Here is a 15,995-nt window from a genome sequence, read left to right on the forward strand (position 1 = left end):
CACAAGCTGTGAACTTTTGCTGGATTTTTATTGAGTTTTCATAACTTTTACTGAGTTACATAAAGGATGGCCCTGAGACTAGCACAAACTAGACGGATAAGGAGGCAACAGCTGCCAACAGCACTTGGAGGGGCCTGAGATCAGCACAAGTCAGAAGATAAGGAGGCCATGGCTGATGACAACAGCTTTATCTCCTCTTTCTTGGCTGTTCTTATTTTGACGAATTGCAGCTATTGTTGACTGCTATGGCTGGACAAGATGTATACAGTTAATGCTCTGTCTGGAGACAGAGAAGGAATTCAATGAGGTGTTTGCGTTTTCAAAAGTGTTCACAACTTTTCTAACAGATAAAATTCCACAGGAACTTCAGACTTAATTTAAAGAAGGGTTATGTTTTGAAAAAATGCCTATCTTACATAAGGTAGCTTAAAATATAAAATTAGTACAGGTCCTGTGTAACTGTCTGTATGCAATGCCATGGGAAACTTATCTTGTTTGATGAAGGAGTAGCTAGAACACAAAGTCAAGACACCAATCTCAAAACACTGAGAATCTGTTAAAGATTAAAACAATCCAACAAATTTATTTTGCCTACTCTCAGTCTGTATCCTAGATTACACCTACATCTTTAAATGTGCTTAAGTTAAATACAGAGTGGACAAAGATTAGTGCAAGAACTAATTCAGTATTAACCTTTAGTTTACTTATAATAGAGTCATAGAATCATAGAATAGTTTGGGTTGGAAGGGACCTTTAAAGGTCATCCAGTCCAACCAACCTCCAAGGAGCAGGGACATCTCCAACCAAATCAGCTTGCTCAGAGCCCACTCCAACCTGGCCTTGAGTGTTTCCAGGGATGGGGAATAATAATGTTGAAGACAAGAGAAAGAAGAGACTATAAAAAGGAAAAAAATGGAGACACTTCCCTAAATAAGAGCAGCAGACAAGGGCAGAGAACTAAAAATTTCAATGTCAAGGTTCTCATTAAAAATTTAAAAACTATATTTAAATAGCTAGAAGTGACTGAACAGATAGGTTTCCACTATCTGAGGTAACAAGGGACTAGGATTCTCAAAATACAGAAAATCCAAGTAATACAGGTACTGTAGAATATCCAAGAAGGTTAATATTGACATATGTAAGCAGCTCTGCAAGGCCTACTGGATAAGGCTCTGTGCCATGTGAAAGCAACTAAATGGCTTCTTAATGAGAGCTTGCCCGGAAAGTAATATAATTTCTTCTGCGTCCCCAGATATAATAAATCTTACTGGATCTAAGTGGCTTCATGAGGTAACTCTAGTGTCTCTCCATCCATGGAACAGAAACTTCACAACCTAGGAAAACTGAACATTGACTAATAAAGGAGGAACAAATTAATTAACCATGGGGAAAAAAAATTAAGTAGTTGTCATGGTGATGGGTTCTAGCCTTTCTGATTACTTTAAAACTCAAGAGTAGACGATTTTGTAAAAGATTTCATCTGGTTCATACGTGAGAGAATTCAGAGGAAAATGCAGTTGTCACTGAAACTCTTCTGGCGTTTTAGTCAGCTATGCTCTAAAAGAAAGGCTCTAAAAGAAAGGAGCGCCTTTCTCCTCCTTAAAATAATACTTTAGTTCATCCAAAACTGTAGAGTTCTTTGTGTCTGAAGATTCTGTTTCTGAAAAAGATACATAATTCTTCAAAATAAATTGGCTTTGTAAAGAAATAAGACTATTGGTAGGTTTTCAAGAATCCTAAATTGTTAATGATAATGCCATCTTCTGGCAAAAACAGAGAAGACTTTTATTTTTTTTTACAATAAATAAGAGCCAGCATTCTCTCAGTTGTTGTCAGAATCTAATTTTGTTTCTTCACCTGAGAGAACATTGCATCCTGGGGCAGAGAAATATAACATTCTTCAGTGTGACAGTTTCACACCAAAGCCCAGGTCTTGTTCTCCAAAAAGCTACGGACGGCTTCACTGAAAACAGGATGGAGACAAAAGCCTAAGACTTCTTAAAGTAATTGCATATAACATATTTTGAGAAAGAAGGGAATCAGGGAGGTATAATTCTCCATGACCGCTCAGTTATAAGGTTAGATAGCCTCAGCCTAAGAAAAGCTTTGCACTCAATCTGTTATAACATTCCTTGTAATTCTTTGCTGTTCAGTGGTTGCCCTTCTCATTTTAGCTGGCAGAAGGACTCAGCTTCCCTTTGAAATTTTCACCTCCTCCTCACACAAGGGACCTTCTTTGCCACTGACAAAAAGATGCTGAAGCTTCTCAGTGAAACAGTGAAATCAACCAAGTCCAGAGCATCTTTGCTTACTAATACACAAGCTAGCAGCGAGGGAGAAACTGTTAACAGTGGAAAATGTGAGATGTCTGAACAACGGACCAGCCGGCCTGTCATCTTTATGTGGCAAACCTAAGTTCTCTACACCTTATTTCTTATGCAAAGAAGTTTTACAAAGATCTTAAAAGGCTGCCAGATGCTGGTAATGGATAAGTACTAATTGCAAAAAAGCATTAGAATTTCATATGAAGGGACCAACTCAAAGCACAGAATGACATCACAGCTTGTCATCAGAGAACTCCTCCTCTGTTTCAGTAACAGAGGGTTTTTAAAGGTCATAAAGCTGGGGGAAAAAGAAAAGTCAGGTGTAAATAGCAGAAACGAGTGGTTACATTTTACGTATTCTGAAGGAAATTAACTTACCACAAAATTATGCTCTAGGAGCTGATCCTCCATTTTAGAATGCTTTCAATTATTTATTATCTCTTACACAGATCTTTTCATCCTCAATGTGCTTTTCAAAGCGGAGAAAAGGCTGGCCTCCAAAGATGCTCACTCAGTGAGTGTCAGTCACTGCGCATAAAATACATCAAGTAAAATCCCTACATAGACTATTTTAAGAATAAAGCTGCCTTAGACCACTATATCTTGATCATTATTAACCTCTGACATATTAAAGATCTGAGTGCCTTGTTCACGTGAATGAAAATCACATGCCATGTGATTATTCACCACTGTAGCTTATTCATATTTACCGGACAATTTTAGCTGACTTCCATTGGTACTCCTGAGTGTCACCAGCGAGACATGACAAAAGTCACACTATATCCGTATCTTAAACTGGGGAAATTAAGTCACGGCAAAGTGCAGAAATCTTATCTGGCACTCCTACAAATGCAAACTAATGCAACTATACATTTAATCCTGAAAATAATATAAGATAACAATTCTGAATCATGAACTCTGGTCTGATCATGAAATAATTTTATTAGGCACAATTTTCAAGGGCATCTGAAAAACATAGTAGTTGTTAATCAGTGTACAAAACCTAAAGAGCACCTTGTTTTCCTGCCTGTCTCTTTGCATTATGTAAATAATTTTTCTTTATAAGTACCTTATGAAATGGAAAGTTAAAAACTTATAAAATTTGTAAACGCATGTAGCTAGTAGGTATGTTTCCTCTCCTGACCACAACTATAGCAGTGTATCATACTCATTACTTGTAACCACATTACCCTGGCTATCATAAGATAGAAAAAAGGGAGACTTTTTAACTCACGCCACCAGTCATCCAGCTTTATTTCTTATTCATCTGAATATTAAGCTTTTTTTTAACTCTGATCCAAAACCAAATCTGACTTAGCTCTCCAGAAGTGAATGGCTAATTTGCTTTTCCCACACAAAATGCTTTACCTTTAATCATTCTGACCCTATTCCTTGGAAACTAGAGTGAAGAATGTGAAGAATGGGGTCAGGGTATGGTTGTGTTTTGTAAACACAAGCTCCATAATTAGAGATAATCTGTACTGTCACACGAGTTCGTAATTTTAGTTTAATGCAGTAGGTAAGAATCTATGAAATGGTGTTTGACATAGCAACAGCTCCCTTTGTGAGATCATAGGATTACACTACGCAACTCCCTGTGCACAGACACAGCGTGGTATTAAACATTATTTTGCTCACTGGAACAAGTGGTGTAGCAGCCTGTTTTCAAGATACGAGGAACAAAGCTGAATACTAGCAATAGATAACTGCTTATAGTTTCAGTGTAGTAAAAGCTATTGGAGAGAAGCGAATACTGCTAATGTTAAATGACAACTATTTTATGTTGGATCATGATGCAGGTCTTCTCCCTACAGCAACACTCCTACTTCCTTTGCTACTGACATACCTAACGTAGAGTTACTTACTAAAATGACAATTCATTTAACTGCTCTTTGGAACAGACTTAACAATGAAATGTTGGGTTGGTTTTTGTTTTTTTTTTTTGTTTTCCAACAGTATTTTTCAACTGGCAAGAGACTGCTATTTTCTATAATCATCCCTTCATACTAAGTATAGTCTGGTGACCTCAGTAGAAGAAACTGCATCCTACAGCTGATCCCTGACAACTGCTTAAAACAACAGCTGCATGGAAAATGGGAAGTGTCTAATATTCAACCACATGCTTAGAAAATAATCTACATGTTATATTGGGATGCTGATTATTTGAAAATTGTGCCCGAGCTGTTCCTGCCAGTAAGATTTATCAAATAGCTTTCAATATTTATTTTATAATTGTATGAAAGAAAACCTCCTGCGCATCTGGTATTACACTGTATGACTGATGGGGGGACATGGTCACTGAATTTAGCCCCGTAGGGATTTATAGTTTCCCTCACTGAATTTAGTCCCAGACTGAGGAACTCTATAGCTTCACCCCCTGGAAGAAGGGGCGTGGGGCTGAGGCGGCCGCCTCGCCCCTGTGCCCCGCCTTGTGCAGGTTCTCCTCTCATCCTTCCCGTTTTTTGCCTCTCAGCCCCGCACGCATCAGAGCCGTGGGGGGCAGAGCAGGTGGCGGCCCAGCTAACCGCACCGCAGCCAGCTCGAGCTCTGCGGCGGGACGGGGCTAAGGGCGCTGCCCCAGCGCCCGGGGAGGGTGATGATCCCCGGGTCAACTCCCCCTCCTTCCCTCGGCGTAGCCGTTCCCTTCACCTCACGGGAGGCACCCCCTCCGCCGCCGCCGCCGCCGCCGCCGCCGCGCCCTCCCTGCCCGCGGCCCCCGCAGCCACTCACCGGCCGCGGCGCCGCTCTGTAGCAGGGACTAGGCCGTGTCCCCATGGCAACAACGCTTTTTCCCGCTTCAAACGCTCGCGCGCAATCTCGTGCCAGCAGCCAGCGAATAGGACGAGGGAGAGGCGCGGATGGGGCGTGTCCCGCTGGGCAAAAACCAATCCGAGGTCTCCGGAGCCGAGAGAAAGGCGTGGGGCGGGAAGAGAGGGCGGAACGAGAGTGAAGGAGCTACCGCCCGCTCCTGTGCCTCTGTGATTGGTTGAGGCTGCCTTCGGTCGTGCGCTGCGCCCCGCCTACTCGCCGGCCCGGAAGCGAAGGGTAGGGCGGAGGTCAATGGCGGCCGCGGTTGCGGTGTCCGGGGTCGTGGGCCTCCACGGCCGGTTCCTTCCCCGCTGTCCTTCTGCTGCTATGGCGGCGGCCGGAGGAGCTGTGCGTTCCCGGGGCCGCCAGGCCTGGTCCCCCCCGCCTCAGCCCGGTGCCGGAGGAGGGGGCCCTGCCCGCTGGGAGCGGGCCGAGGGGCCGGGAGGGGCCCCCTCTGCGGACAGGGGGGACGGGGACCCGGGCCCGGGGGGCCGCTGGGCTGGTGGCCCTGGGGGAGGTTTGTCCTTCCAGGCTCTGGGCGTCCCAGCGCGGCGTTTCCAGGGGCGGACGGGAGGCGGTGCTGGCCTCTCGCCTTGGGCAGCCCCGCGGCTGCGAATCGGGCGGGAGTGGTGCCCGTGCTACCCGCGGGTTTGGTGTGTGGGGGGGAGCCGAATTGAGGCGGTTAAAGAGGGTTAACCGAGGGAGCTGAACCCATCCTGGGGCTTGGGTGGTGGAGGTGAAGGGCTCTGTGCCGTGGTTTGCCAGTTTGGTAACTGCGGGTGTCGCAGTGCCTCACCGGGCATCCCAGGGAAAAACAGTCTAAGTGTTTTACTTCTCGAAATGTGCGGTTCTGTCAAAATACAAAGCTTTGCCTGGAACTGGGCACTGCTGGATTTTTTTTAAATTGATTTTTCACGTTTCTGTCTTTTTTTTTTTCTTCTGTGTAGGACCGGTTGTCCTGGCTGTTTAGCTTATTGGTTACAATACTTGTCACTTAAGAGGTGTGTTCCTTTCTGATTACATCAAATTAGGGGTAAACCTGTATGCCAAAAGCTTTTAGTTTTGTATAACAGCCTCCTGTCTAGCCCAGACAGCAGAGAGCTTGTCCTTTGGCATTCATTTTCTCAGCTCTGCTGCTGGCATCTTGAGGAGTTATGTGCTGCAGGAGATCTGTATTGGGCAATTATTTCTGTGTGCCACTTCCAGTGATGTTGAGGCATCTTTGCATGGAGCCTTTGTATTTTTTCAGTGGAAAAGCTTCACAGTGTTAATCAGTGACTTTGCTTTTGCTTTATCTTTTTTTTTTTTTCTCCCTATGCTGTGGTTTGTATTACATCAGCAGCAAAGAAAGATCATGTTTCATGCTTCTTGATCACTTGTTTTTTTAAGGCTTTTATATAGGTGCCTGTTTCCTTGTTTTAAAAGGAAAGGACTAATTTTTTTTTTTTAGAATTCAAAGAGAATTGATAAGATGCAGTTTACTTGTGTAGTAAGTAGAAAAGGGTGGATGGCTTTTAGCCCACACTGAGATACATTTCCTGGCTAAATACAACTAGTCTGAGCTATACGTTGTATGTTCCTGCTTGATCCTCTGTGCTCTTCCACAGCTCTCCGTGAGTTTAACAGAGGGGCATGGCTGTGAGAGCTTGTGGCTTGATCATCTACAGGAGGCTGCAGTCAGCACCATCTTCTAAGGTCACTGACGGTATTGAATACCTCCTCCTTCAGACATCCTATGGGACCCATCACTGGACCCCACCCAAAGGTGATGTTTTTTTCTGATAACACACTTCAAGATCGTTTGTGTCAGGAGTGAGTGAGATTACAGACTGAACTTTGACTGAATGCTGCTAAGGTCAGCTCTGAGGGGCAGTTAATCAGTTGACAGTAGCTGCTGATTATGCTGTTTGTGCAGCAGAGTGGGGAGTTTTGTAGCTGAAACTCTTTGCAAGCTGTGACTGTATAAACCGTTGGGCACAACTGATCGGGGCTGGGAGGAGGTCACCCAATCATGCTCCTCAGATATCTGGTGTTTCTGGCAGATATTGAGCAGGCAGCTGAAATTAGGTAGCTAGAGAAATTTTTACCTTTTTGCTCAAGTCTGACTATCTGCCAAATACAGCTGTTGCCAATGCAGAGTTGTTTGACCCACGTATAATCAGAAGCGTCACAGTTTACAGTGCCACGTTAGAGGGCAAACTGAAATTGGTGATGATTTATTTTAAAATGCTTTTCTTAGAGGATGCGGTAGTTTCTTCAGCCTCAGGAGATCACTGGTGAAAAGCATGTATCTAATGCAGCAGAGATGAGAGGGACAGCTAGAAGTAACCTTATCAGCCATCTTCACCTAAGCCATCCTTGTTCGTTAGTGAGGCCCCAAAGGAGGAGAAAAGCCTGGTGCTCCAAGAAAGACGCATGGCAGAGCCAGTGATAGTTGCAGCCCTAGTATCGGGAAAAGTGCAGTACAGATATACTTCAGGTTCTTTGTAGATCTTCTTACATGCTGTTTTTTACCCTGAGATTTATTCCTACTAGTTTTTGCTTCTTGTTCTTTAAAATGTCGTGTTCTTAAAGCATCGTGCAGGAGCAGTTTGTAAACAGGAATTTGAAAAAAAGCTTGTAATAGTATCAACTACGCTCTCCTATTAAGGGAAAGAACAAAAGTTTCCAAACCTTCCCCTTTGTCCACTTCACCAAAAGCCTAAGGGAGTAGAGCTTGCAGCCTACTCGAGAGCTAAAAAACATATGCTAGGACATGATTAGCTGTTGTGAGACGAGAGGCCCATGTAGAAAGGTTCATGGGGAACACAGTAATTCTGGACAAGCAATTGAAATTACTTCTAGGCATTTCGGTAGGGAGTGAAGTGACTCATAGGCATACATCTCACATGCTCAAAATCATAAAATCATAGAATCATTAGGGTTGGAAGGGACCTTTAAAGGTCATCTGTTCCAACCCCCCTGCAAGAAGCAGGGACATCTCCAACCAGATCAGGTTGCTCAGAGCCCCGTCCAACCTGGCCTTGAATGTTTCCAGGGATGGGGCATCCACCACCTCTCTGGGCAACCTGTGCCAGTGTTCCACCACACTCATTGTAAAAAATTTTTTCCATGTATAGATTCACAGAATCATGGAATGGTTTGGGTGGGAAGAGACTTTAAAAATCATCTAATTTCAACCCCTGTGCAATGGGCAGGGACACCTTCCACTAAACCAGGTTGCCCAAAGACACTTCCAACCTGGCCTTGGACACTTCCAGGGATGGGGCATCCACAACTTCTCTGGACAACCTGTTCCAGTGCCTCTCCACCCTCATAGTGAAGAATTTATTCCCTACATCTAATCTAAATCTACCCTTGTTCAGTTTAAAACTCTTACCGCTCATCCTGTCACTACATGCTCTTGTCAAATTCCCTCCCCAGATTTCCTGCAGGCCCTCTTTAGGTACTGGAAGGCTGCTATCAGGTCTCCCTGGAGCCACCTTCTTCTCCAGGCTGAACAGTCCCAACTCTCTCAGCCGATTGTCAGAGGAGAGGTGCTCCAGCCCTCTGATCACCTTTGTGGGCTCCTCTGGTCTCACTCCAACTGGTCTATGCCCTTCTTATGTTAGGGGCTCCAGAGCTGGACACAGTACTCCAGGTGGGGTCTCACCAGGGCAGAGTAGAGGGGCAGAATCCCCTCTCTCAACCTGCTGGCCACGCTCCTCTTGATGCAGCCCAGGATGTGGTTGGCTGCAAGGGCACATTGCTGGCTCATGTTAAGCTTCTCGTCCACCAGCACTCCCAAGTCCTTCTCCTCAGGGCTGCTCTCAATCCATTCTCTGCCCAGCCTGGATTTATGCCTGGGATTGCCTTGACCCAGGTGCAGGACCTTGCACTTGGCCTGGTTGAACTTCATGAGGTTGGCATGGGCCCACCTCTCGAGCCTGTCAAGGTCCCTCTGGATGGCATCCCTCCCCTCCAGTGTGTCGACCACACCACATCAGCAGACTTGCTGAGGGTGAACTCGATTCCACTGTCCGTGTCACCAACAAAAATATTAAAACAGTATATATAATCTGTTGCTACAAGCCCTACTAAAAAGTCTGTCACCATCTTTCTTAAAAGGCTTCTTAAGTATTGAAAGACTGCAAAAAAAGGTCTTCCAAGAGCCTTCTCTTCTCCAAGCTGAACAACACCAACTCTCTCAGTCTTTCCTCATAGGAGAAGCGCTCCAGCGCTCTGATCATTTTTGTTGCCTTATTCTGGACTCACTCCAACAATTCCATGTTTATTCTGTGCTGACAGCTCCAGAGCTGCAGGCGGTATTGCAGGTGGGGTCTCACCAGAGCAGAGTAGAGGGGCAGAATCACCTCCCTTGACATATTGTTTAAGGTTTTATAGATCAAAAGCTGCAATCTAATGGCAGCCTTTAATAGTAGCTTGGTGCAGATTTGGGGGCAATGAATGAAGAGGAGCTATTACATTACATATTCTCTGCGGTAGGGTCTTCAAAGGTAGCCTCAGGTTGTGCAATGCGGTAATATAATTTGTATATGATGCAGACATAAATATTATGTGGCAGGAGTCAGAATGAGAAGTTGTAATTATCTCCAAGAGCACACAAAAGGCAGTTTAAAGCTACAGCTGTACATTGGTATTTTAAAAGTTCCCTAAGCAACTGCAACCCTTATGGGATTAAATTTGACTTGCTTGGATCCCCCCACTTGAGCTTCATCCTTCTCATCTCTACTCCTAGAACTGTGACTTGGCCCTAGCCGAGGATGATGAGAAGGGGATGTGGGGTTCATTTTCCTCCTCAGCATATTGGAACCGCATTACTGCGAACAGCTGGGAGGGTCTGGAAGCTGTGGTGTGAGGTGCTCCCAGCAGTTCTTTTTCTCCCAGTAGGTAGATTATACTGCACACAGCTGGAAACTTACTGAGCTTAGACTTGAGGTTATCAACAGCAGGGTCAGGTGATTGCCTTCTGCTGTGCAGAAGAGCAGGAGGTTGCACTGGTGTCTTTTGAGTTGAAACCGAATCTCAGCCCTCCAGCTTTATTGCTGCCTCAACTCCTTGCACGTCTGGTGACTATGGATCATGACTGTCACAAAAAGTAGTGATTGCTTTCTGTTCATGGATGTTCTGTGGGCATTTGCTGTGGGTACTGTAAAAGTAATCCAGCTGTGCAAAGCCAAATGGATTCTATTTCTCAACTACTAGTAGTAAGTCCCAGCTATGGAAATACATACTTTGTCAAAAAGGAGACAGCTTGACTTGCAGTGCTGAGATTCAGGGGGAAAATATTTTTACTTAATGCCTCAGTGTATTCTCAAATATCCGAGACATCAAGTGCAACGTCAGATGCTGTTTTCTGCACAGCTGCTGCTTGAAATAGAAGTATATTTTACATTTGAGATGATGTCACGTTGTAAGATATGTTTAAGCTTCTGATACCACAGACAAAGAAGTGAGTGAGACCTGTTGGGAAAGCAAAGTGAGCTTCCTACATACCCCAGTTCTAGCACTAAAGGGTGGCTTTTGGTGCCTGGGCTCTGACGAAATATTCATTTCTGTGATGAAATTACGGCTGTTTGCAGTCAGTTACATAGAAAATAGAGTGACACCAAGGGCAAAAATAAAGCTTAACTTTTTTTTCCTCTTGAAGCCTCCCAACTCCTGCGATGTTGCTTTTTTGAGATCTTAGTTGGCTTGTTCTATTTATGTTTTGGTGTGGAGCTTTCATGAGAAAACCAAATCTGACATTTCTCAACAAGAGTACAAACAGCTGGGGATGTGTTATATTTATCCGTTGTTTGTAATGGCATCTCTCATTCTGAGCAACGTAAAATAAATGATTTGTTCTAGAAGAACTACGCAACTGGTGAAAGGACTGGCTTTTAGGCTTGCTGCGTTTCAGAAGGAAATATGGGATAGAAATAAAAATACCCTTAAGTGCAGAACTGAAATCCACCTTTTAAATGGCATTTGTTGGTGCCTGGTCTGGTTGTTTCTGGGCTGTTGGCATGGAGCTTTGCAGAACTGAGCCTTAAGCCTCTGCGGGAGGGAAGGGTTTAGACATGATGAAGAATCTTGCAGATGAGCAGTCTCCCCTTTAACTGGATGAAGGAAAAATGTTCATGAGGCACCCAGTCCTTAGTATGATCAAAGGTGGAACATCCCTGGAAACGTTCAAGGGCAGTCTGAATGGGGCTCTGCAGGGGGATTGGACTGGATGGTCTTTGAAGGTCCCTTACAACCCTAACTATTCTGTGATTCTATGATTACGGGTGCAGAGTGCTTCAGAAGAGGAGAGGAGGACTGGGAAGAAAAGATGTCTAGTGCTGAGAGGCCACTAGGAGTTTCAGAAGGTGATTGGTGACAGCCGGCTTCACTAAGGGCAAATTGTGCCTGACCAATATGGTGGCCTTCTGTGAGGGGGTTTCAGCATTGGTGGACAAGGGACAAGGAACTGATGTCATCCACATTAACATCTGCGAGGCATTTGACGCTGTTCCACACGAAATCCTTCTCTGTAAACTGGAGAGACATGGGTTTGATGGATGGACCACTTGGTGGATAGGGAATTCGCTTGATGGCTGCACTCAGAGAGCAGTAGTCAATGGTTCAATGTCCAAGTGGAGACCAGTGATGAATGGTGTTCCTCAGGTGTCGGTATTGGGCCTGGCCCTGTTCAGCATCTTTGTCGGCGACATGAAAAGTGGGATCGAGTTCACCCTCAGCAAGTTTGCTGACAACACCAAGCTGTGTGGTGTGGTCAACACACAGGAGGGAAGGGATGCCATCCAGAGGGACCTTGACAGGCTCGAGAGGTGGGCCCATGCCAACCTCATGAAGTTCAACCAGGCCAAGTGCAAGGTCCTGCACCTGGGTCAAGGCAATCCCAGGCATAAATCCAGGCTGGGCAGAGAATGGATTGAGAGCAGCCCTGAGGAGAAGGACTTGGGAGTGCTGGTGGATGAGAAGCTTAACATGAGCCAGCAATGTGCCCTTGCGGCCCAGAAGGCCAACCACATCCTGGGCTGCACCAACAGGAGCGTGGCCAGCAGGTTGAGAGAGGGGATTCTGCCCCTCTATTCCACTCTGGTGAGACCCCACCTGGAGTACTGTGTCCAGTTCTGGAGCCCCTAACATAAGAAGGACATGGACCAGTTGGAGAGGGTCCAGAGGAGCCCATGAAGGTGATCATAGGGCTGGAGCACCTTTCCTATGAGGACAGGCTGAGAGTGTTGGGGCTGTTCAGCATTGATAAGAAGGTGGCTCTGGGGAGATCTTATAGCAGCCTTCCAGTACCTAAAGGGGGCCTACAGGAAGGATAGGGGAAAATGCTTCAGTAGGGCCTGATGTGCCAGGACAAGGGCTAACGGCTTAAAAATAGAGGGAGGTAGATTTAGATTGGATATTAGGAAAAAAATTTTTACAGTGAAGGTGGTGGAACACTGGCACAGGTTGCCCAGAAGGGTGGTTGATGCCCCATCCTTGGAAACATTGCAGGCCAGGTTGGATGGGGCTCTGAGCAACCTGATCTGGTTGGAGATGTCCCTGGTCCTTGCAGGGGGGTTGGACTGGATGGCCTTTGAAGGTCCCCTCCAACCCAAACCATTCTAGGATTCTCTAAGATTCTCTAGGATTCTCTAAAAGTCACAAGACAAAGCAAATCAAGTCGTAAGAGTCAGAAAAGCAATCTCTATTCTCCAGTTTCCATTTGATTCTGTATCAGCTACAGTGTACTCTCATCTCTGTCTCCCAGTATTTCCTAATTGTCAGCTGGATAAGCAAAATCAGAGTTTCCTTCTCAAACTTAGTTTTTCACCTTCTTGACAGGCCATGTGGATCCAGGAGAGGATGACCTGCAGACAGCCTTCCGGGAAACGCAGGAAGAGGCTGGTCTTCAGGCCAGTCAGCTCACCCTCATCGAGGGGTACAAGAAAGAACTGCACTATCCTGTCCGTGGCAAACCTAAGACTGTCATTTACTGGCTGGCAGAAATGAAGGACTGTAACACAGAAATCAAGCTCTCGGAGGAGCACCAGGCTTTCCGATGGCTGAAACTGGAGGATGCTTGCAAATTTGCAGAGTATGAAGACATGCAAAGTACACTGAAAGAAGTGCATCAGTTTCTCTGCTCCAAAGAATAAATAAGTTTGTGAAAGAATAAGGGGAATTTTTAAGACGTGTGGCCATGGCCTGCTTTTATTATTTTTTTTTTTTTTTAAACCAGGAGAAGAACTACATGGCTGCAGAAAAGTAGATTTCTTTTTTAAATCTGTACTAATTCAGTGAAGAGCTTTTAAATAGCTCATACTTTTGCCTCCCCTAGCTGATGCAAAAAAAGCGTAGTCTGATTGAACCGTGAGCCAGAGATGTCTGAACTGAAACCCAGAGCTAACAAAGACTTCCTCTGTCCCTGTCTCCTTTTATCTTTTTTTTTTTTCTCTTTTTTCCCCTTGAAGTGCTGAACAAGCACACATCTTTTTCAAAAATCAAACACTCTATTTCTTGACTTGCTGATGTAGAACTACAGGGCTGAGAAAATGAGCATATGGAGATTTTTTTAATAACAAAATGTTTACTGCCGAAGTTGCACCTTGCATTTCAAGTGGAGAAGCAGTATTTCTGTTCCCAACTCCTCCACTGGTATGCTGTGATAACTTGTCAAATCATTTCAGGTCTTGTTTGTTTGTATCGTGAATTTATGTACATCACTGATGTACTGTTATGAAAACATTTTCCATCCAAAGAGCCTTAGTAAACAGTTGATGTACAGTATTTAAATGGTAAACTTGAAGGTTTTTTTGCCTCTCTTCTCCTTTTTCTTTTTAATGGACACATTGGCCGTACTTTATGCAGGGGGTTGGGAAAGGGAAATCTATCTGCATAATATACCATTTTCTGCGCAGAATATCTAAGGTAATGTGCAATCTTGTGTCTGTTTGATGGCATCTGTGTTTCTGTGGCTGCAGCCTGCACCTATGTGTGGGCAGCAGGGCCGCGTGCTGTGCTGTAGATACTGGAGCCAGGTGATTGCAGTAGCCTGTGGTGGTACAGATGAGCTTGCCTGCACCAGCTTTCCTGTGGACCTCTCTTTTGTTGTTGACATTGGTGGGAGCTGAGATTGTTAGCGCTCTGTATGATTGTATGTGTTCAGTTTATAAAAATTACTCATAATCTTTTGGATGTTTTGTTACATAAATACCAAAAAAGCATGATGGCATTATTAACATTTTTGGATGAGGCATGAGGTTTTCTGAATTCCAAGGAACTTTGGAGGATAACAAATGTCCCTTCTTCCCTAGGTTTCCTCTAGCCTTTGCTGCTTAGGCACTTGGACCTCGCAAAGCAAATAAGCATATGAGAAAGTGGGTTCTGCTTCCGCTTTGTCTTCCTCCTTCCTGCAGGAGTGAGACGAGGGTCATCAGCATCACATCAGCCCTGGAGAAGACCTGTGATACCAGAGATGCAGCATAACTGGGCTGAAAAATATGGGCGGCAGTTTAGTATCATGTTACTGTGCAGTTATGCAGCACTAATCCTTTGGTGCAGCATACATTAATAATGTTATTACCGCTGTGACGTTGGTGTCTTGCTCATCACTCTGTTATCTTCCTGTAGAGTGGTTTATAAAAGCCCCCTTATAGTGCATAATTTTTTTTGTGTGTGTGTATATATATATATATATATACACACACACAGGGATGCACTGTAAAGGAGCTTTTAATATATATACACATACATAAACAATTTAAGTTTTCTCCACTTTACAGTTTTATTTTGATTATGAACACTGTTTAAAAGCATTGCATTCAGGTGATGGCAGAGAGTGAAGAGCACACAGGTGCACTTGCTCTGAGTGTCAGCTAGCTTTAGAAGCAGAGGATGGTAAGTGTCTCCCACTGTCATCTGGTCCAGCCCCAAGGCAAAATGAGCTATTTTGAAGTCTTTCCTGATGTACTTTGGCCGACATGCTTTTAAAAACCTGTTGTGATGAAGACTTGCACCTTCAGCTCCTCTATCTGTACCTTGGAAAATTTGTCTCTAGCATCTAATGTTGGTAAACCAATGAGAAATGACTAAAAGATAACAACTAGTAAAAGGGAGTGGAAGAAAAATAGTTAAAAGCCAGTGCTGCTTCACAGTCTTATTTTTATATTATTGTTTGAGCTACCGTTTAATCCGTGCTATGTAAACAATGGTGTTATTGCCTTCATGTTTATGAGCAAAATTAGCATATTAAGTATGAATTATAGAGAGTCATTAACAAGTCATCTGTTCTTCCCATTCAGCAGTAATGAACGTAAGTGCTTACTGCTTTGGAAAGCACAGCATTAGCTGAACTCCAAGTATCTGCATTTTGATGACACTGCCTACATCATGTTCCCAAAGTGTGTCAAGGTTTCGGAGAGTAACAAGTGCTATGCACTGTGAAGTGATGTGCTCCTCGGACAACATTTCAAAGGCGAGCATCTTAATTGTGGTAGAAAAAGGTACAAGGGATGTAACTGTGATAACTGGTGAGGCATTGTGAATGCATTTTGAGCGACTTACGTACAGAATGTACGTAAATTTTGTGTGTAAAATGATGCTTACGCATTTGGAAGCTTGACCCAAAGGTCTTTGGATTTGTTTTAAAGTGGAAACATTGGAAAGTTAGAATTTAATTCTGATGCTGTTGTTTGTGTTTGCTGCTCACTGGTGAAGAAAGAGTGCCACTGCCCGTGGCTAGTAGTAAGCCACTTTCCCGAGGAGTGTGTGGGAAACCCTCCAGTAAGTAATTATGGAATAATCTGCCTGGGGCAAACATTTATTTCTGACCTCTATGATTTTTATGCCCTCAACCAATAAGGTTTATATTTTCTGTCT

At 44.3% G+C, this 15,995-nt stretch overlaps 1 protein-coding gene across 3 annotated transcripts; it reads left to right on the forward strand.

Annotated features, from left to right (window-relative positions):
- Nucleotides 1–5,341: 5,341 nt before the first annotated feature.
- On the forward strand, nt 5,342–13,903 carry NUDT2 (nudix hydrolase 2). Of its 3 annotated transcripts, none has more exons than XM_086769981.1 (3): nt 5,342–5,369; nt 6,740–6,897; nt 12,960–13,903. In XM_086769981.1, the coding sequence occupies exons 2-3, from the start codon at nt 6,765–6,767 to the stop codon at nt 13,271–13,273; spliced, it is 447 nt and encodes a 148-aa protein (XP_086626107.1). In that variant the 5' UTR covers nt 5,342–5,369; nt 6,740–6,764; the 3' UTR covers nt 13,274–13,903. The 3 variants fall into 3 exon arrangements, with proteins under 3 accessions (XP_086626107.1, XP_086626108.1, XP_086626106.1); XM_086769982.1 differs by lacking the exon at nt 5,342–5,369 and adding an exon at nt 5,452–5,649; XM_086769980.1 differs by lacking the exon at nt 5,342–5,369 and having other exon boundaries at nt 6,617–6,897.
- The last annotated feature ends 2,092 nt before the right edge of the window (nt 13,904–15,995 follow it).

The sequence above is a fragment of the Chlamydotis macqueenii genome, chromosome Z (assembly GCF_036417535.1).
Source record: "Chlamydotis macqueenii isolate bChlMac1 chromosome Z, bChlMac1.mat, whole genome shotgun sequence".
In the NCBI taxonomy this organism is placed as follows: Eukaryota; Metazoa; Chordata; class Aves; order Otidiformes; family Otididae; genus Chlamydotis; species Chlamydotis macqueenii.